Below are 21,771 nucleotides of genomic sequence, written 5' to 3'. Positions count from 1 at the left end.
TAATCGTTGGATCAAATTTCAATAACACAGATTTCCTAATTTAATGGATTAGAAGGAAGGGATCCCTTTCCGAGAAAAAGTGCCTTGTCTCATGAATCTATTGTTTGTAGGGAAAAGATTAACACTCTTTTTTTTTCTTTTCTTTTTTTCCATATACATCTCTTTTTAATTTTATTAATTATTTTTATTTGATTTATTTAATCTATCTATTGGAAATAAAAAATATTAGGTAAGATGCTCAAAACAGTGTGTGAAAATCAACTTCCTAGTACTGCTAGGTGTACCAACAATTTTTTGAATTATCTTTTAAGGTTTGACTCTAGGAGTCATACTTTTTGTACTTTTTCTGGTGTTTTCGGAAACAGTGAAAAAGATAGACATAAGAGGAAAACAATAGAGAAGTGATTTCACATCCGTCTTCTCTTCCCGTACATTTCTATTTTTCGTTGTAGTCTTTGGACTGGATCAATCAAACATAGAGAAATATACGAGTGTGCAGAAGGAGAAAAGGAAGTGCATATATATTTTCCAAATAATAGTGAAGCAGACAGGTTCTAGAGTACATAATAAACGATATTCAAAGAGTATTTTGATAAGAATAAAATAAAGTGAGCAACATGTGAAAGGAGATTCAAATTTATGGAGTTTCAACAAACATTACTCCCTAAGGAGCCTGAACTAGCAACATTTAGGTTTTCTGGTAATGAGAATATCATCACATTATTCAAACGTCAAGATAGAAAGATAGGAAAGGGATCATCTCCTAATCCCTTCCTCCTAATCCACCAAATTAGGGAATCCGTGCCATTAAAATTTGATCCAACGGCTACTAATGGGGGCCCACTTCAAAAGTTATAATAACTTCAGTTGTTGGATCAATTTTCAATGGTATGAATTCCCTGATTTGGTGGATTAAGAGGAAGGGATCCAGAGAGGATCCCTTTCCAGAAAGATATGCAATTTTCAGTCTATTTCAATCAACCATACAAAATACCTAATTCGCAAATTTAATACTATGTCTAACCAGCTAGGCTTCCCAGCAGCTTCAACCAACATTAGGGTTTGCGACAAATTGGCTGCTTGAAAGGTGACAAGGATGAAGATGTCGATAGAAGCGACGACAATGATGAAGACGATGGCAACGAGGACATGATTGCATTAATTCACTCCAACTGGTTGGATGGAAATTGAAGATCTTGAGGGTGAGACCCATGACCAGAAGTAAAGCATGATAATTTGGCAAGTGAATCAAGTTCTTGTGCATCAGATGGGTATAGTATTGGCATTCCACAAGCATTACTATCAATGATTTCACAAAATTTAGGCATGGTGGGTATATTTGATGGATTTTCATAAGCGGCTGGCGCTGACGATGCCATACTAATAGGAACCATAAGCTCATTACCACCATTATTATACTGTGCCGCAGCAGCTTCATTGATGCTGAAATTTTGAACATTTGGATCATATTGGTAATGGGGCTGATAGCCTAAAGACCATGATGAGGATTCACATGAGGATGAATTATTTGATGGTAATTGGAAGGGCGGCAAAAAATGATCGACGAAATTGGAAGCGTAACTGGTCTGGTCTAACTTGAGAATGTTATTAAAATCACCATGATCATCGAGACCTAGTGATGGCATTGGTGGAACAATGGGGAGGTATAGCTGGTCTTGTGGTTGAGAACCCAAATTAGGGTTTGTATTGAGAGTGAAGAAACCTTCCTCAGAGCCATGACCTCTAGAGTTGTGAATATGATCACTAGAAAAGGAGGCAAATGCAGGATTAACTTCATGAGGGATGAGCTTCTTTTTTATGCTTGAGTTCCAAAAGTTCTTCACTTCATTATCTGTTCTTCCTGGCAGGTGCTTGGCTATCTGAGCCCATCTGCTTATAATTTACGTATCAAGATTATTACAATTAACACAAAAACATAGGGAGTTGTTACTGACACTTCAAAAATGTCATCTTGCACTCTTTTAACTTTTACTTGTTTTTTGTAAATTTAAAGTGCCTAATGACTTTCTTGGACTGTCAATAACAGCTTCCAAAACATATACAATGGTGATGAACTAATATTAAAAAGTTCAAATATTTATACTTATTGCCTAGAATGCTATGGAGTTCGATGATGAGTGCAGCTTCTTGGGGAGAGAAGCTCCCACGTTTCAAGTCAGGTCTCAAATAATTTGTCCATCTCAGTCTGCAGCTCTTTCCACATCTCTGAAGGCCTGGCCTCATGGATGCAAATTTAAACAAAAAAATTTAAATAAAATGTTGAAAACTTAGGCAACAAATTGTAATGGGTTAATTAGCAACCAAAATCCCGCACAATCCAAAACATATATATAATGCATATATGTATATAGAACAATTAATTATTAATAAGATATATGTATATATAGATGTACAGAGAGAGGGAAGAGGGTACCTGCAAGTTTAGGAACTGAGCTCCAGCAGCCATGGCCATATGTTGTAATGCAGTTGATGAGTTTTTCATCTTCCTCCGGAGACCATAGCCCCCTCTTCACTTTCTGTTTGTTGCAGCATGAGTGATGTCCCATCTCTCTCTCTCAAAGAAGTATTGCAGCCAAGGCAGAGGAAGATAAAAAGTAAAAAGAGAGATCAACAGAGACAAAGGAAGCTAGTTCTTGTGCTCGACCCGTATGATTAAGCAGCAGAGAAAGAGGTAACAAAAAGAAACAGTGAACTGAAAATGTACTAGCTAGCTCGCCACATCTAGGTTCTGATCACTCCGAAAATATGAAAAGATGAGAGAAAAATAGATGCATGACATGAAGGTGTAAGTTCAGTGGGGGTGGTGAATTTAATGTTTGAGAGCAGTACAAGCAATGTATATGGTGGCCCCTGTTAGGGTTTGTCGCAAAGGGCTAAAAGACGCAGCATCTTTCTGTGAGACTTGTCTGGGCCATAGTGGATTAATCCTTTGCTCACTCAGAGATGGGGTGGGCACGTACACGTGTCTCAAATGCAGGGTGGTGGATCCCTGTCAGTGTATTTGTCAGGTCCCACTCTTGGGAGACTTATCTTCCCTCAGAGAGGGTCAATCTGCAGGTACACAGTTGAATGAAAATGTGACAATTGGTTTAGTTCATTGAGTGATTTGGATTAGGTCTTAGCTGGATTTTTGTGGAAAGTATATTGAAATGTTTGACATGTTTTCTTCTTCATTTTTCCTTTTCTTTTTCTTGTTTGCAATCAAAGATATAAGACATCCACTCAAATAGAATTAATAGTAAAAGAGTCAACCCAAGTACACTAAATTATTCGAAGTAGTGTGTTTACTTAAAGAGAATAGGAATTTGAATAATTTTTTTTGAGTTTTTCTTTTTATTTATTTATTTTCATTTTATTAAACATGAATATGAGAATTACTATGAAGCACGAATAATTCAGTTTGATCATGTCTCTGGCATTTGATATTTAGTTTGCTGTCGAATATTCTCAAATACTTATCTATACGTATCATGGTCAATGAATACAACTTTGACTTAATAGATACGCATATACTGGATTGGCGATACACCTAGGTTGTTTTTACACTTTCACATAAGAAACTAAAATAAGAAAATTAATAGGAGACAAAGCTCCAGTTGAAATCTTATGAATATGAAGAGCTTGCCTATACTGAAACTATATGAATACAATTCTCATACTTCTTCTTCTATATATCAATAGAACTTCTTCTTCTATATATCAATAGAATTACATTCCAAAACTTTTCTTCTCCAATAAATCAAATAAACTTGAATTTGGATGATGAATGTGAAGTTTTGTGTTATTAAATATGTTTTAAATTTTTGTATTTTTATTGTTATATACTACTTTGGAGAAATTAAGTTCTCATCCCTCATTTTTTAATTTCATTGATGGAAACCTTATTCCTTTTTCAATTTTTTTTTTTTTTGTGGAAAAATGGAATTTTATTAAACTTTAAATACGAACAATTACATTTGCATCTTTTGCTAAAATATTAAAGAGAAACTCCGGACCTAATTCATCCCAGCCAAATCTCCTACCATGCTTAACTACGTGCAGTGGCGGAGATAGAAATTCAAACTAGGAGGGGCCTTTAAACCATATGAAAGAAATTAGACAAAATATAGCCACATAGCCAATGAGATAAAATTAAAGGGTTTTTTTTTTTTTTTTTTTTTTTTTTTTTTTTTTTTTTGTAATGGCATGAAAAATTTTAACCGAACAAGAGTATACATCTTTAAAATGTATGTAAAATTTTGTATTGAAATAATTATATCATAAAAGCATAACTTGTTACGAACTTTGATTCAAACAAAAATTTAAAATCATGGCTTAAAAGATTGTTTCATACCAACCAGCCAAAAAAATGGTTAGTTTTTGTAAGGTGTTATTAAATGTTTTAAATATGTTTATTTTTAAATTTTTGTCGAAAAATGGAATTTTATTAAAGTTTAAATACAAACTGTTACATTTGCATCTTCTGCTAAAATATTAAAGAGAAACTCCGGACCTAATTCATCCCAGCCAAATCTCCCGCCATGCTTAACTACGTGTAGTAGCAGAGCTAGAATTCAAACTAGAAAGGGCCTTTAAACCATATGAAAGAAATTAGACAAAATATAGCCATATAGCCAATGAGATAAAATTAAAGGTTTTTTTTTTTTTTTTCTGTAATGGCATGGAAAATTTTAACCGAACAAGAGTATAGATCTTTAAAATGTATGTAAATTTTCGTATTGAAATAATTATATAATAAAAGCATAACTTGTTACGAACTTTGATAAAAAAAAAAAAAAAAAAAAAAAAAAAAAAAAAAAAAAGAAGTTAACGTTAGATTCTAACAAAAATTTAAAAGGATAAAGGATGTTAACCTAGCAAGTTCGAACCTATGACGTGCAAGAACATTAAAACCTCAATGACCAATGAGCTACATGCTTTGCAGTTTTACAACTGGCAGATAAACATCAAGTGTCACATCAGCCGTGACCTCCCTGTTAATCATTTGGATCAAACCCTTTGAATCCGATTTCACCTCCAGACGTATCCTAGGCTCCATATATAACACCACTATCAATAATCATCTCCATCCTTTGATTTTTGTCCATGTCATTATTTCAATAATAAAAATATTACAAGTCACTAAAGTTTAAAGGAAAATTTATTAGGATGACACTAACGCCAGCGATGCTTTAAGGCCTGGAATGTTGGGTGGTCATAAAGTAACACGTGGAAAATGAGTGTAGCAGAGATATGAATGTTTTGTTGCATATGTGGGCACATGAGAAAGGATATGATTAATAACAATGACATCCGAGGTAAAGTAGGAATGGTCGCAATTGAAGATAAAATGAAAGAAAATCAGTTAAGATGGTTGGACATGTGAACTGAAGACCAACAGATGCTCTGGTTAGAATATGCAACAATGAGATGGAGACTCAAGGCAAGAAGGGTTGGAGAAGACCTAGAAAAACTTTGAAGGAGACTATAAAAAAAATATGGCTCGGGGAATAAGGTAGTTTTTTTTTTCTTTTTTACTTATTTAAATAGGGTAAATTATTATAATATTTTAAATGCATAAAAAAAAAAATTCCATGTGGCAGACATGTCAACACCACGTCATCACTTAACGGCCTACTTAACGGATTTTCTAACGGATGTATGAAATTAAAATAAAATGATAAGTCAATGTATGAAATTAAAATGTTTTAAAGATGTTGTAAAGAATTGAAATCCTGAGGAGGTAAAATGTAATTTACCCTTTATTTTAAAAAGAAAAAATTTGATCAGTTTTCACACAATTTAAATATGAGAAGAAAAAATTAAAAGTTCTTATTTGGTATTAATCTTTGCATAATTTTAGAAGGATTTAATAATTTTGTTATTAAATTTCTTAACTGATACTAAAATTTGACATTTTGTACCTTCAATAAAAATATTCAAATTGATAAAGTCTCAATCTAAGATTTTAGTCAATTAGGGACTGAAACCAAAATTTCCCTAAAAGGTTTGGGTTAATATTTGAACATTCATTTCTATTTTTTTTTTCTTCCAATTCTAAGAAAGATAAATCTTGAAAAATCTGTCAATACATGAGGTGGTGGGTTTGGCTAGGTAACATAATGGAAATGTATTGGGTTGAAGCCTTGGAGGGTTACGTTAAAAGAGCAAAAAACCCGAGGCTAGGTTACTTTATATTCTCAATTGTCATATCTATAGCATATCGTATCCTAATTTTGAGAGATATCTTGCACCATCGCATCATGTCGTATCGTATCGATGTATCCTTATTAGTGCTTCATAGGAGAATCATTTCACTTCTTAAAATATGTAATCAAATATCTAGGGAATCAGAAATCAAACCAATGTTACTACTACATATGGAACCATAGATAATTTCCTTGTTACTTTATATTTTTTTATTGCCATGTCTTTAGTGCATCATATCCTAGTTTTGAGAGATTTTTCGTATCGTTGTGTCGTGTCGTGTCATAAGTCGTATCTCTATCCGTGCTTCATAAGAGAACATTTTACTTCTTAAAATATGTAATTAAATATTCAGGGAATAAAAAAATCATACCAGTGTTTACTAATACATATGGAACGAAAGTTTCCCTATTACTTTATATTTTAATTATCTTATCTATAGCGTATTGTATAGTAGTTTTGAAAGGTTTTTCGTATCATCGTGTCGTATCGTATTGTTGTATCCCTATTTGTGCTTCATAGGAGAATCAGTTCATTACTCAAAATAATACATGGAATAAAAAAAAGTCTGAGTTGATCCGATTTGGTTCTCCTATTTTTAAGTTATCTGACTCCTTTGTTTTTTCCATTTATGTTAAGAAAATCTGAGTTCTCCTATCATGCATGTATGTTTATGTTGAACCTAGAAATTAGAAAATCTATGTGGTGTTTAGGCAAATAACTACTAAGCTAACTAAGTCATTCTTGTGAATGCGGGCTTGCCAACTGGCAACTAAGCTTGGTCAGGCAAATAAAATGGATGTGGTGGTGGTCAAATGTGCTGCTAACTTCTGCACTTAAGCAACTACTACAAAGGAATGAACGCTCTCGGCTTAGGGTTCTAGAACCAAAAGACAAGGTTATTTATTTCACTATGAAGTTCAGGATTTTCTGCACCAGGTTTGGCAATTTCAACTATATTCATGATAACATAGTGCGCTTACTTGGTGTGAGGTTGTAAAGGCAAAGATACTCAAATGATATGAGTGTCTTTATGATGAACTTCATTCGGCCATCTGAATGCCGAACTCTGAAGTACACCTGAAAGTAACCAATCATAGAACATTTTACTTCGCAGGGAAACTAATGAAGTGACCTCGTTCTTCGAAAGAATCAAAGACTTTTTATCGGCGGAGACTTCGATGTATAACCAATCAATATGTGGCTCCAGTGAAGTTAATCCAACTATATATGTCGCAATTGTCAACACAACGTTGTTAATCCAAACTAAAGATATGTTAACAAAAGGTTAGGATATTAGTGTTTTTCTCAATGGTGTAAGAATGTTTCGCATAGAGTGAGATTTCGCGTAGAACATTTGAGTTTGTGTGTTAAGCTGAAGAGGATTTTCACATTGCAAAACCACTTCTATTTATAGGGGTGGATTTGGTGATAATTGACCTTGTTGATGTAAGAGTCCTTATAGGACTATGCCTTCTCAGCAATCACCAGGATTTTGTGACAATCGAGCTTGACATTATCTCTTTAATCTCTTCTTTAACTGAAATCTAATCTCCAGCTGGTCTCAACTTCCTTGACTTGAACTAGGATTCTAAACCTAGCTTTTTTCTGCATTTAATTTATTATACAATCAGGCATAGGTTTTGATTCCTGGAATAATTAAAATCTTTATCAAAACTCATCTTGATCCTTAGTAATTTTAATTTAACCAAGACTCAATTGAGCCACGTCCAAGTTTGATCCCTCAGTAATCCTACTTCTATTAGGACTCAGTCGAATCATGCCTTTTGGAGCTGAGAAAGCCAACTGGCCTGAAGGATCACCATTAGGCTGAAAGTCATGGCCTTAATCAAGAAATGGAGAGGTAATAAATACGAGGCTTCAAGACAAGAAGGAGTCCACTCACACAGGTCCTCACACTCAGATATCTACACATCCTTCAGGTACTTATACTCTCAAATACCCTACACACTCAGAAAACTCTTTGCATTCTTCGCGAACCATTAAACACCACTACACATGTCGGTTCCTCCATTGCCACAAGCCAAACTCTTGCAGTGCTCATTGGTTCGAGAACAAGTGACTACAACCCTCGGATCAATCACCCTACACATACATTGTGCATCCCAAAGATCGAATCAGAGGATTAAGATTTTGTATCAGAGATTGTAACCCTAAACTTTCATTAATAAAAATTATTACTTTATATGTGTGTTCATATTTCATTTTTGCTAGAATTTTGTGTTTCCATAAACATTAGGTTAATTTATAGTATATATCTTAAAATAAATAATTAACAATATTAGTCTTTTGCCAACAGCCCACAAAATCTATCGTTCTTTGTAGGCTTGTATGATGTATGATATACCTGAAAAGGATTGTCCTTTTAGAAATTCCTTTCTATAATGTGTGTGTATATATATATTAAGTTTATGAGATTTGCAAGAAAATTTTCTATAAAATCTTAGCCTTTCTTCCTATTTTTTTTTTCTTTTATTGTTTCATTCATTTTCATTTATATTTTCATATGTAGTAAAATCTTAATATGTGGACCTTGATAATGAGGTTTATGAACTTCTATTTCTCTCTAAAACTGACGACAAATATGGGTGTAATGGATAAAAATGTTGCCTATCAATGTTCTGGTGAAAGTATGAGTTCAAATTGTTGTTTGATATGTCTGTAGAAGGCCCCTTCATTTGATATCCTAATTCCACTGTATATTTCGTCTTACTTTTGCTGCTTTGCATGTGGCTATGATAAGGAGCCAAACGCTCCCCATGAAACTCTTATAGAACTTATACTACTAGAAAATGAAAATCTAATAAAACTTCTACTACTAGAAAAAGGGGGCATAAGCCACTGATTGCCTGGCCTCATGTGGATAAACCGTTTATTTCTTATAAGTCGCCACGGTTTGTACATCTGAGGCCATTAAAGGGTTTAAGAACAGCATTCGTGGCAATCTTCCTCTGAGGCCTAATTAGGACCTAATTACACGAGGCCTTGGGATGAGGAGGACAAGTAAGCAAATACAACATCCAATTTAATAACTGCTCCAGAATAAAAATTAAGAATAAGCAACTGTAAAGTGGGAGGAGAGACAGCAACTGTTGTAACTGTCCTTATAAGTTTATATTATGATTCACGAACAGGAATTACACATAGAAATTGATTGAAAGAGTTGAAGAATCTTGTTGTGCACCACTTTTGATGTTCATCTGGGGCTCCATTTTGTTGAAATATTATGAAAAGCAATTGAGGATAATAAGCAGGCTTTTACTTTCTGTTTGAGGATTCGTTGTTATTATATAATATTGACTTAATTGCTTTGCTTTTGCTATATAATAATGGACTCTATGATGAAAAGCAATTACATATAAAAAATTTGTCCTAATTGCTTCGTTGTAATTTTAACTTTTCTTTTTGTTGATGGTGGTTTAGTCATGATTCTTGATGGCCACCAGTTAGAATTCAATAAAAATCGTGTTAGTGGTGAAACAGGATGCAAAACCTACTAACAAGTAATATTGGTTGCTTCTGATAGAAAAAGCAAGACTTTGAAATGCTCTTGATGGAAGAAATAAGACCAAATGAGATTCTTGAATTTTTGTTTCACATGCAACAATTCATTTCAACAGACTTTTGCTTTATTTGTTGAGCCATCAAAGGACAAGCTGCAAGAGGTTTTTGTTTTTTTCCCTACTTATTGGAGAATCAAATGATGAAGAACATGAAAAAATGACCAGGTCATTTGTTGTCTTCTATCAACAGGATATTGATCATGGTATTGGTCATTTTCCATTCAAATATTGTTCGAGGAACTCAATCAAAGTTTAGGTTGTTAACATTGTCCATGTTTATCTCGTTGTTCCTTTGCTTTACTTTTGCGAGGATGATTAGTATTACAAAGTGCAACAAAATCATCTTTTCCTTATTTCTATTTTCTTGACACCATTTCTCTTGAATAGGAGGAAAAGGTCAGCAGTAATCAATGCTGAAATCACTAAATGGCATTTTATCTTAGAAAAACTAATGAAAAGGGTTTGAAAACTTTGAGTTTTAACGATAAGGACAAAATAAAGGGTAAAGTGAATAATACCAGGATTGACTTTTTAGTGTAAAAAATGTGGTTTTTCGTTAAAGTGAACAGTACTGTGGGCTTTTCGTTAAAACTCCCTGTTATCTTGTGTGTGTGTGTGTGTCTCTGTGTCTGTGTTCCGGTTAGTTGCATTAGTGGATAGAATATGGACAACAAATCAACAACTGTGAGTTCACAATATCATGACATTGACCATATCAATGACGCCATCTCGATTGCTTCTCTTCGGTTTAAAAAATGTGGTTAATCGCAACCTAAACTCTAAACTATAATTGTACCCTCGATGAAAGACTGAAATAAAAGCCACGAATCAAGTATATATATGTCAGAGTAGTTTGATACACACTAAAAACTCCAGTAACTATATATCTTTTTCAATTTTTCATCCAATCTAAGTTGTATATGATAAAGGGCAACAGTACCAAAAGCAGAAGTTTTAAAGAAAATTTGGAACCACAAGTAATTGGCCTAAGGATCCCAGTTAAGGGGTTGGTAAGATGATTTTGGACCTAAAAAAAATGTCATTAAACTATATGTCTCTAATTGCAGCCACCAAAACATATAATGCCAAATATTGGATTAATTAAATACCGACCTAGTTCTGGTCTTTTTTTTTTTTTTTTTTTTTTTTTTGGAAACAAGTTGTAGCCTTTTTATGACTTGCATAAAGGAGTTGAAAATTTGTAAATTATAGAATCTAAAGCAAATACATTATTAGCTTTTTACTTGATTGAAACAAAAAGGTCAAAATTCACAAATGAAAGTGTTGTCGAGTTCATCGGGAATCAATCACAGTGACTCATATGATATGGAATCATATGGTACTGAAACAAAATTAGAGTGAAGTACTAGAGAAAATGACACAGAAAATTAAAGATGCATGCATGAAAAAACAGATTAAGTGACCCACCACATTGAGCTGCTTCTCTTAATGGCAAACCACCAACCCCACACCCCATGAAGGAAAGTTCACGTATTTTCTCACAATCGAAGAAATGTCGCCATGCTTTTTTCTTTCCAGTTTTACTTGCAGAGAATCTCCAACAAATGATATCTACAAAATTTCATAGCTTTTGGCGGAATCCTGATTTCTTTCATTCGTTAGCACGTACCTCCCACGTGAGCAGGTTGTGGACCAATCACAGTGCAGGGAGAGAGAAGTCAACCTTTAACGGATTGGAGAGATGCTGTCTAAAAACGTCTGAAAAATGTGTCCTTGCTTGTGAAATTGACCTACGAACCATTTCATCCTAGTGTGGTCTAGTCGAAAAAGGGGGAAATTCTGCCATAGGAATATATATATATGAATACGAACGTTGTGGGAATCCTTAGATCAGCATAATTTTGCTGCTCAATCGGTGTGTGTTCAGTGGCGGAGCTAGAATTTCTTGTGGGGAGGGGCCTCTCATAATGTAAAAAAAAAGGGTAGTATTTATAAAATTACTAATCAAAATATTATAATATGTATACAAAATAATCATATTTATCCTTGACGAGTTTTCATATTTTGAAACCATTGGATGACAACCTCGTGCTTATACTGTTGAAAGAATTTTATTAGAATCAATAGGGAGCTCTATAAAAAATTTACAAATCATAACACTCAAGTAAGAGGTAGAATAAAGTAGAAACGAATAAAAATTATGGACAATAATAGAGAGTGTTATTGTTGCTTATTGAATGGATTTGTAATTTTTTTTTTTCCGATAAGTTGAATGGATTTGGAATTTGAAATAACAAAAAATATGAAATTTCGAGAATAAGATAGGGAATAACTCTCGAATCTCAGGGTTGCACCGTGAAAGAGATAAGATTAGAGTGTGAGGCAAGATTTTTTACTTTTATAAATAAAAGTTAATGATGAGTTCAGTTTTAAAGGTTTAATTTGTGATAAAGGACCATAACAAGAGATAATGATTGAATTTATTTGAAGTGTTGAACAATAGGAGGGTTTTTTTTGTTTTTGTTTTTGAACAAGTGATATTATTTATAATAAGAGAGAAGAGATGAACTGAGCCTCACAATGGGTTAGCAATAATATGTCCAAATTTGCATTTTGTAAGAATTGAACCTAAGACCCTCTCACTTACAAGTGAAGAGGAATACCACTAGACCGTAGTACTAAGTAGCACTTTCCTTGGCACAATACGTTCCGGTGGTAACAATAGGAGGGTTTTAGAGGAAGAGAAATAGGTGTTTTACGCAAAATGTATATAGATATAGATATAATATCTTTTAAAGGTCAGGATGGGCCCAGGACCACCATGGTCCCTTGGTGCCGCCGCTAGTGTATGTATTAACAAGGGAGCCATCGATTCTTGGGCGAGGGTTGCCTCTAGTCCTGTGCAATGATATGGTAAATGAAATTTTTGGTGCTATATTCCTATGAAGTTCATTGGTAATGGATGAGTTAACGAGACATATTCAAGATGATATTCCTTGATGTATGCTTTTCGCGGATGATATAATGTTGATAGATGAAACTCAGGAATGAGTAAATGCAAAGCTTAACCTTTGGAGAGAAGTGTTGGAATCTAAAGGCCTTTCACCTAAGTTGGTCAAAGACAAAGTATATGGAGTGCAAGTTCAGTGCAAATGGATACTCAATTGAGTTAGGGGTGAGGATTGGAGATGAGGAATTATGGAAGAGTGACGATTTCGCTACCTAGGATCAATCTTGCAAAAGAACGGACGATCGAATGGAGACCTCAACCATAGAATACAAACTGGATGGATGAAGTGAAAGGGTGCATCGAATGTGTTGTGCGATTGTCGTATGCCATTAAGGCTTAAGAGAAAATTTTATAGGACAACAATAAGGCCAGCAATGCTTTATGTCACAAAATGTTGGGCGATGAAGCATCAACACGTACATAAAATGAGTGTAGTGGAGATGAGAACGCTTCATTGGATGTGTGGGCATATGAAAAAAGATAAGATTAGGAATGAGGATATCCAAGGTAAAATAAGAGTACCCGAAAATGAGGGAAAGATGAGAGAAAATCGATTACAGTGGTTTGGACATGTGAAACAAAGGCCTACGGATACTCTGGTTAGAAGATGTGACAAAGAGACAAAGATTCATGGCCAAAGGAGTAGAGGAAGACCTAAGAAAACTTTGGAAGTGACTCTAGAAAAGACTTGGAATACTTGGATCGAATGGAAGACGTGGCACAGAACCAAGCGCAATGACATTTTAGGATTCATACAACCGACCCCACTTAGTCAGATAAGACTTTGTTGTTGTTGTTGTATATTCCTATGAAGTTCATCCACTTAGCAAATTAAAGCCCACCCCACTGAACTAACAATTGGTCTACTCTACCTAACATCTTCTAAGACTAAGGAAGTCACTCTAAAACGACGAAAATACAAAACAAATTTAGCTCAACTCTGACAAAATTTCTGACTCCCCTCTTGTGTGTTAGGATGACAAACAATCTCTTGAAAACATTTATTTCATGTCACTTTTACTTTTTTATTTATTAATCCTCTACGCTTCAAGGAAATTTTCCTTAAACTATTTTTGACAACATATCATGTGCAAAATAAAACATGTCTGCTTAAACTTTGTCATCTCTTAATTGGATTGCACATAAGGCCCACACAAAAGTTTTTCTTCTGTTTTTTTCACCTCGATGATCATGGTTTACATCTTCAAATCACTTCTAGGCAAGGAAGATTGATAATAATACATGTGGTCCATTTAACTAGATGGGAATGAATGCGAATGCAAGGACCATTTGGTTATTACTAATAATGGTGATACCTCTTTTTTTTTTCTTTTTGAACTTAAAGGGGATAACCCAAATGTGCATAATTCATCCTCCCTAAAAGGAGTTCAGATTCTAATTTTTGGCCTTAATGGTGAAGCCCACATATGTGCGTGATTTGTTCTTGTTCTCTTAAGTGGAGTTAAAGAGATTAATCATTTCTCAACATGATTAACGGGGTTATCATATGTAAAGTTTAGCTTTATAATTCAAGGTGTTTTTAAAGAAAAGAAAAGGGAAAGTGAAATAGTAAAAAAGGTAGATAAAATTCCTATTGGGCGTTACAAAACAGTCAAAGTCAAGTTTGATAGGTTTGGGACACCACCGTCTTAACGTCTCCGTTTCATATAGTCTTTCTCCCTCTTAGTTGTATTCTATCTACGGCTTGTGTATTTTGCAAGTGGAGTCCTTGCCAAGCATTAAACTTACTGCGCAATTTCCAGCCAGAACATTAAACCTACTGCGCAATTTCCAGCCAGAACTCATCGAAATTCCACATCACAAAAACAAGGGGCTCACATTTGGCATGAGAACCCAAGAGATCTTTATATCACAACTCAATCACTGTACGTGTAAACACTTTGAAAATGTCATGCTTGTGACAATTTGAGCAATTTCAGGCCACAAACAACTGAACTTTGTAGTAACCAAATCACACTTTCCCTGAAACTACAAATTACAGATAGCAGAAGAAGTCTTGTGAAAAATCATAGATGCAATTCAGTAACATACTAATGACACCACCAAATCAGAAATGAAGTTTCACAATTTTTTAAAATCATATAATCACTCACTCAAAAAACATTACTTTCCCACTATAATCACAATCAATTGTCCAGAAACTTATCTTAGTTCTGTATCAGTAATCCTTTGAGGCAAATCTATGTGTAATTTGAACAATATGGAAGTTAAAACAAGGGCAACAAGCTGTTGAAATCATGGAAAAGTCCACCTAATGCAAGAAGGCAGTTCTTAGTAGATCTTGATCTCATCGATATCTTACTCGTTCAGCTCTACCAGCGAATACTGGAGGATACAGATCAGAATCGCCATTGCTCCTTGTATCATCGTTAAACAATCCCATTGACTTGTTATGATAATGATACTCCTCCATGGAATGCCTCTGCATATTAAAACAATTGGAAGTTCTCTGCTTGGCCTTAGTTGATTGTGTGAGATTCATGTAACCGGGTTTCCCTACATTAGCTTCCTCTACATTTTCTACCTTTAGGTAGTTTCCAGACGCTAAAGTTGAAGACGTAGAAGAATGTGATCCTGAGGTCTCATCCTGTAAAAAATCAGAACTCGGGGCAGATGATGAGCGAGTAATTGGACTTGCTGTACGAGGCCTAGCAGAAACCCTAGTTGTGACATTGTTCCTCGTTACTTTCACCGAGTTCTGTTCAGAAGAAAATGGACAAAAGCCAACACTGCCATCACTTTTCCTAGAATAAGGATGAGTCACTTCTGATGGCACGCTATGAATCTCTTCCATCAGTCTGTTTTCCCATGGTTTGGCTGCCATCCACTTTTCTATCCAGTTCCATCCTGAAGTCTTTTCGGCTACCTTCTGATGTCTAACATCCTTTGGTGTCTTGTTTCCCCTACTATATGGACTGGCAGACCTTGGTCTCTGAGAAAGAAATATAATCAAAAGCTCCATTCAACTAGCTCATGGTTTTTTCTTTCTGTTAACTCTTTTACAGGAAAGAACGAAAAAGAATTCATTACCTGTTGAGAGGAGTATGCAATTGCCCTCTCCCTCTTTATGTTTCCTCTTTGTCTCATTTGAAGCTTTGCTCTAACTTCACTCACCGTTCCGGGACTATCACACCATCCTTGCTGAAAATTGTTGTAAACAATATTGATGATAGAGTTAATACCATCAATATCTTCACGAACATTATAAAAACTTCAAGATAACATGCAGAATGCTAGAAAATTTCGATAAGTACCTCAGCCTGCTTAATGGGATCAGCTTGGTAGAATTGTTCATCCAATGAATCATTCACAGATTGCCCTTCTTCAGAGTTTCTTTGTGCTCGCACTCGAGCCTGAACTCGAACAAGTGCCTGCATGCACCTCAGTGTAACCGCGGCTTGCTTCCTAACCTGCCGACCACGAAATAAAGCCTGAAGCCTTACCACTGCTCTCAAGGCCCTCAAAGCCTGCCTTGCCTGCAGTTATCAGTTATCATATTAACCATCATAAAATACAATCAAGTATAATAAGACAACATTATTTTGCAGATTAGCTTATATGCTTCAAAGTTCACATTGTCTGATTCATTAGGTAAATAATCTAAGAAGCAGTTCGTTAATAAATTGGGAAGCTATGATTCAACTTCTCGAGCCAGTGATATCTGCAACCTCCGATTAATTCCAGCATTCTGAAATTATCTATTCAAGCATTTCAGGCTGCAGGACTGAAACAACATAAGCTGATCAAATCTAGTATTCATTTCTTTTAATCTACTAAACTGTTTCAAATTTATTCTTTATCGCTTTCATTTGACATCGAACCAGCTCAAATCAGCGTAAACAACCTTAAATTCGTACTCATACGTGGTAATTCGGATGCAAATCTGACTATTATTCATAGGAGCAAAGTTTAATATTTAATTTATATAAGATACATGAAACTACAAAAGGCACGCTTGATAGGAAATAATAGTCGACCATGAAAGATGGTAACGAGCATGATAAGTGGTGATGGAGATAATCAAGGGATTCGACAACACCCCGAAAAAGGGCCAGGAAAAACCAAAAACAAAGTATACTAATTTGCAGGTCTAATTGAATTCCAAAGAGACCAAAACGTTTGTATCTTAGCATTACCCAGTTCAGAACTTTTGTTTCAAACTAACTAAAAACAAATGATTTTCCACTCCGAGATCAATCCATCCATAAAATTAACAACTGCTGACAGAAACCTAATGGAAAGATTACAAAATTTCCAACAGAAATTGTACTGAATTCTGTAAGTTACCGACATACCAAGAATCCGCGAAACACGGCTTGGATACGAATAGCAGCCCACTCTTGCTTGAGGACCTTAAAATCTTTAGGCTGGGTTCTGACCAGAGCAGCCATTGCAGCAGCCAGTGCATCATCAACCGAATTCGACGTGGTCTTTGAAGCCGTCACTTGGCTCCTCTTCACCCCACCTTTGGCCGGTGACCCAAACCCTTCCGATGAACTCCTCCATAGCTTCCATTTCTTCTTCCCCTTGTCCCCCATCTTCTCCTAAAACAACAAAAACAGAGTAAAAACAAAGGAGCAGAGGAAAATATGGAGAGAATAAAAAAACAGAAAACAGAGGATGGTGAATTTTTGTGATTACTTGGTCAAAATTGGTGGCCTTTTTGGGATTGATAAGTGATTTCAGCCATTTTCCAGGAGTAGCCATTTGAGAAATCAAGCTGTAAAAGCTGAATCAATCTTGAACTGCTCTCTATCTGTTGTGGAAAGTGCTTTTTCTGGAAGCGTTTCTGGGAAACAGAAATGGAAACCGAGTTCGGTGCAGAGAGTTGTTGTCTGGGTATTTTTGGGGATTGGGGTTTTTGGAATTCAAGCGAGATCTGTATGTTAAATTACTTGTTAAGGCGCCTTGCTTCAACGAGAAAAAGAATGTTAGTTGGATCTTATTGCCAAATTTGAATTTCGAATTCGTAAAAAGGTCAATTAAAGCATAACGGATACAAATTGCAATCGAGGGTTTTACGCAGCTGGGCTCCTTTATAAAACGACGACGTTAACCTCAAGCATCCAAATTTTGGATTTCAAAACCTTTGTTGGAGATGTGGGGGCCCGGTATAAAGTCCATTAAAGAGAGAGCTAGTCGGGTACGGACCTTGATTCGGGTCTCACTTTTGTAGCCCTCTTAGTTCAGAATTTTCCCTTTGTTTTTCTTGTTCTTGGATCAAACTCAATTTGGTATCAAATTTGCCATCCACGAGATTCGAACCTAAGACTTCTCACTTCCAAGTGAAGAGGAATACCACCAGACCGTAGTACTGAGTGGCACTTTCAAATGACATTTAGACGTTTATTTTCAAACTTACAATGGTATTAAACTTTTTATATTTGAGGCGAAACGGTAATAGTTTTATTCAATATATTCATTCACTTTAGTTAAAAACAAGTTGGACTATAAATAGAGGTGGACACGCTTCAATTCGGTTCAATATTCAAACAAAATCGTAGACTAAATAAAAATGTTGGATTGTTTCAGACTTAAAGCAAAAGGAATTGAATTGTTCAATTATTTTAGAAACGTTTAATTTGATACAAGTTATCTACTTACGTAATTCAAAACTTATTTTATTTGATGAAAACTCAATAAAAGCACAACTTTTCTCAATGTTAAAAGAGATCTCGAATTCCGATCACTCTTTTATGTTGATAGCAAAAAGTTATCTTCTTCAAACACTAACCGATAACAAGGATCTTAGCATTTTTAATTTAAAAATAAATTAGCAAAATTGGTATTTGTGGTCAATGGTTAGGAAAGTATGTCCAAATTTTTCCAAGCATGTGTGATATATGTGTGGAGTAGGTATGGTCAAACTCATCACAAAGAGAAGATTCAAGCTCAACACATGGAAAGAATTTCAAGATATTCTTCCAATGATTATTCCATGATGAATACAATGGTGAAATCAAAGCACTTACAAATCTCAATTAATTCAACAAATGCTAATTAAATTATTATATATTAATCTAGTGATGATTTGGCAGTCCCATGCATGCAAGCCTAGGTGACAAGTGGATTTTTGGACTTGGTCTTGGTGAAGGAATTGGAGCATTGCTGGCAGAACTTTCTGGTGTGACTCTTGGTGATAGATTGACCTGCTCAAGTGCCTGAATTTGGAGCTCTGCTGGGTAGTCTCGTACACATCCGATTCGAGGACCGGCTCCGGTAGTCCATTTGCAAGACAAAGACCTGCCTGAGTCGAATTCTGGTGCTTCTTCAACGTTAGTTCCGACGCCATCCACATTATGTTCATTTTGACCGTTTGCTATATTAGTGGAAGTGGAGCCTTTTTCTGTAGACTCAGTGTTAATCACTTTTTTCGTAGGTTTCGAAGGTGGAATATCATCATCTATGGGACATTTCTGTAGAAAATAAGTTCATGGAATTGTAGATATTGAGAAAGAGAATCATAATAAAAATATTACATGTTTCAAAATCATATATGTGAACCAATTTTAGGCAAGTTGTGGAAGCAAATTTGAAGACTAGAGAATAATTTACCTTCACATTTGTCATGTCCACCTTATGCTCCTCTAGGAAGCTAATGAATTCCAAAAAACTCTCTTCTGTTGGGCGGTAATGACCGCTATAGCACCATACAGCCTGACCAATATGAAGATCAAAGGTTCAAAAATTATAAGGATAACTTGCATATCAAGAAATATAATGTACATATTAGAATGTATTAGTATAAGAAACGAACCTCGATAACCCCCTTGCATGCAACCAATCTCCCGGCTGCAATGGTGGCACCTCCTGCTAGAAAACTGGAGTGTTGGAAAAAGCCTTTCTTCTTCTCCCCTACGTACATGTTCCTCGATGCGCCGAGGACAAAGATCCATTTAGAACCCACAGCAGTATTCACAAGGTTCCTACTTTGTCTGTACACAAGCTTCCCGCCGTGTACAATCACTTCATAAGCTTCCCTCTCTTTCTGCAAGAGCAATTTACAGATGTTACGTCATTTACCATACATCAAAACTTCAAAACCCTACATTTCATTCCCTCAGAATTAAAATTCGAATTTTTTGTTTCAAAAATTTAAATATCGACGAAGGATCCATACGTAACCTATGTGGAAAAAGAATTAGAGACTTTAATACTTACCGGTCCAAGGTATTTGATGCACTGACGCTGCAAATCAGTTCTAGCACACTTCTCAAGATTTTCTTCTTTTCCATCTCCAACATCCAACCTTCATTAATTTCAAATACAACATATGAAAAGCCAGATAAATCTTTAAAATACGAATAAAAATGGTAATGTATGAATTCTACCAATAGAAGAAAGGTTGAGAGCTCCCATTGTTAAACCAGACATCATAATACAAGTGCAGATTGTGCCCGTAACGATGGCGTGGATCAATCTGTACATCACAAGCAGAAGGTAAGTCAAATGGATTAATTGCCTGAACAATTAGTAAGAAATTCGTGGATCAATCTGTACATCACAAGCAGAAGGTAAGCTAAATAGATTAATTGCCTGAACAATTAGTAAGAATATTCGTAATGCGAGCTTACCGCTTCAAGCCAATGTCTTAGAGCTAACTCCTGGGCCTTCTCATCCTTTGATAAACCCTTTCCAACCTGGAATCAACAATGATACTTGGTCAACAATCAATGTCTACAGAAAGCATTTCTTTACAAGAATTTATATAATAATTTTGAACTAGTCAACCATTCTGGTCATGGTACAGTACAAATCAAAGAAGCGCAAGGATTTTGTCTTCGAAAAGACTCAATTAGGTCCAAATGTTGAAAAAAATATGTTAAAAAATTCGGTTATCTTCAATATATTGTAAAAGATAAGTAACATAAACCGCAACGTGTCAAAAAATCACCTTGGCAGCCCGAGTCCTAGCACGCAACCATCTGGAGACAGCAGTTTCTGATTTATCAGAGTTAAAGAATGACACAGAGCTGCGTTTAAGAGCCGCAAAGTCCAATGCCTTCCACCTACAACAATTAAACACAAACGGAATAAGCATATGTGACTGTACGTAACAACTATGAGCCGTAAAATAGGAGATAATGACAGAACAGACCATAGCTCCTCGACTACAACAGCGCAATCTGCAAGGTTCCGCCTAGTCCGGTAGCTCTTGTAAAATTTCTGCACTTTGATTGCAGCTGCCTGAAGCTCACTAGGATGGCATGGAGAAAGGAAATCTTCTCGCTTGGGTAAGGAAATTGTTGGATTGACCTCCTCAATAAAACTATCCACTTTTCCTTCTATTTTCTTGAAAGAAACATTTGTCCCTAGCTTTATCTGGCCTGCTTTTCTTTTCTTGGAGCTCAAGGATTCTTCAATAGTCATTTTATCTACCTCATTAGATTCACTGGTGCTGCCCATATCAGTTTTCTCCTCGCTAACTGCTCCAGATGTCACCGTCTTTTTCCTGGACTGGAAACTAATGGATGTCAGTGTGACCATTTCTGTAAAATTTTTGTCAAAACAAAAGGAATGTGCCTCAGAGAAAAGATATTCCGATTGATCTTAAAGCAATAGTGCATCAAATGACAAATGAACCTGCTCAACTATATTCGTAGAAACTATTTAAAGTTTTGGTAATCCAGAGAAGAAAATGCAGCTTGGATTCCATGAAGAATTTCTACAATCTACTTCCATAGTTATAAAATCAGACAGAGTAATGTTCTCTTTTCATTCAATTAATCCACATTTTCACTTTAACCATGATCAAATTCAAGGAAAAACTAAACTTGGGTTTTTCAAGGGAGTAGATAATTAACTGAAACATATAAACAAATCATCAAATTAACATGTTAATCATACAAAGGAGCCCAAAAAATTTAGAAAAATTAAGATGAAGGTTGAGGTTGCTCACCTGGATTAATTCAAGTAATAGAATACCGTGAAGGACAATGAAAACGAAGTAGCTCGGGTTGAAAGTTAAGAGTTATTCTCTCCTTTATA

The 21,771-nt window shown here is 35.3% G+C and overlaps 3 protein-coding genes across 3 annotated transcripts; all 3 read right to left on the bottom strand.

Moving 5' to 3' along the window:
• Window positions 1-1,163: 1,163 nt before the first annotated feature.
• LOC137738980 (transcription factor MYB26-like) lies at window positions 1,164-2,567 on the bottom strand. Its single transcript, XM_068478451.1, has 3 exons — window positions 2,435-2,567; window positions 2,105-2,234; window positions 1,164-1,890 (listed from the first exon to the last, which is right to left on the bottom strand). The coding sequence occupies exons 1-3, from the start codon at window positions 2,565-2,567 to the stop codon at window positions 1,164-1,166; spliced, it is 990 nt and encodes a 329-aa protein (XP_068334552.1).
• A 12,278-nt stretch (window positions 2,568-14,845) lies between these two features.
• LOC137740825 (protein IQ-DOMAIN 8-like) lies at window positions 14,846-17,625 on the bottom strand. The gene is made up of 5 exons (XM_068480633.1): window positions 17,425-17,625; window positions 17,079-17,327; window positions 16,038-16,259; window positions 15,814-15,924; window positions 14,846-15,715 (listed from the first exon to the last, which is right to left on the bottom strand). The coding sequence occupies exons 1-5, from the start codon at window positions 17,488-17,490 to the stop codon at window positions 15,071-15,073; spliced, it is 1,293 nt and encodes a 430-aa protein (XP_068336734.1). The 5' UTR covers window positions 17,491-17,625; the 3' UTR covers window positions 14,846-15,070.
• Window positions 17,626-18,803: 1,178 nt separating this feature from the next.
• LOC137740824 (IQ domain-containing protein IQM1-like) lies at window positions 18,804-21,270 on the bottom strand. The gene is made up of 8 exons (XM_068480631.1): window positions 20,882-21,270; window positions 20,678-20,792; window positions 20,358-20,423; window positions 20,115-20,203; window positions 19,945-20,032; window positions 19,541-19,771; window positions 19,339-19,440; window positions 18,804-19,199 (listed from the first exon to the last, which is right to left on the bottom strand). The coding sequence occupies exons 1-8, from the start codon at window positions 21,268-21,270 to the stop codon at window positions 18,804-18,806; spliced, it is 1,476 nt and encodes a 491-aa protein (XP_068336732.1).
• Between the last annotated feature and the right edge of the window lie 501 nt (window positions 21,271-21,771).

The sequence above is a fragment of the Pyrus communis genome, chromosome 7 (genome assembly GCF_963583255.1).
Source record: "Pyrus communis chromosome 7, drPyrComm1.1, whole genome shotgun sequence".
In the NCBI taxonomy this organism is placed as follows: domain Eukaryota; kingdom Viridiplantae; phylum Streptophyta; class Magnoliopsida; order Rosales; family Rosaceae; genus Pyrus; species Pyrus communis.
This window is presented reverse-complemented; position numbering and strand designations above follow the sequence as displayed.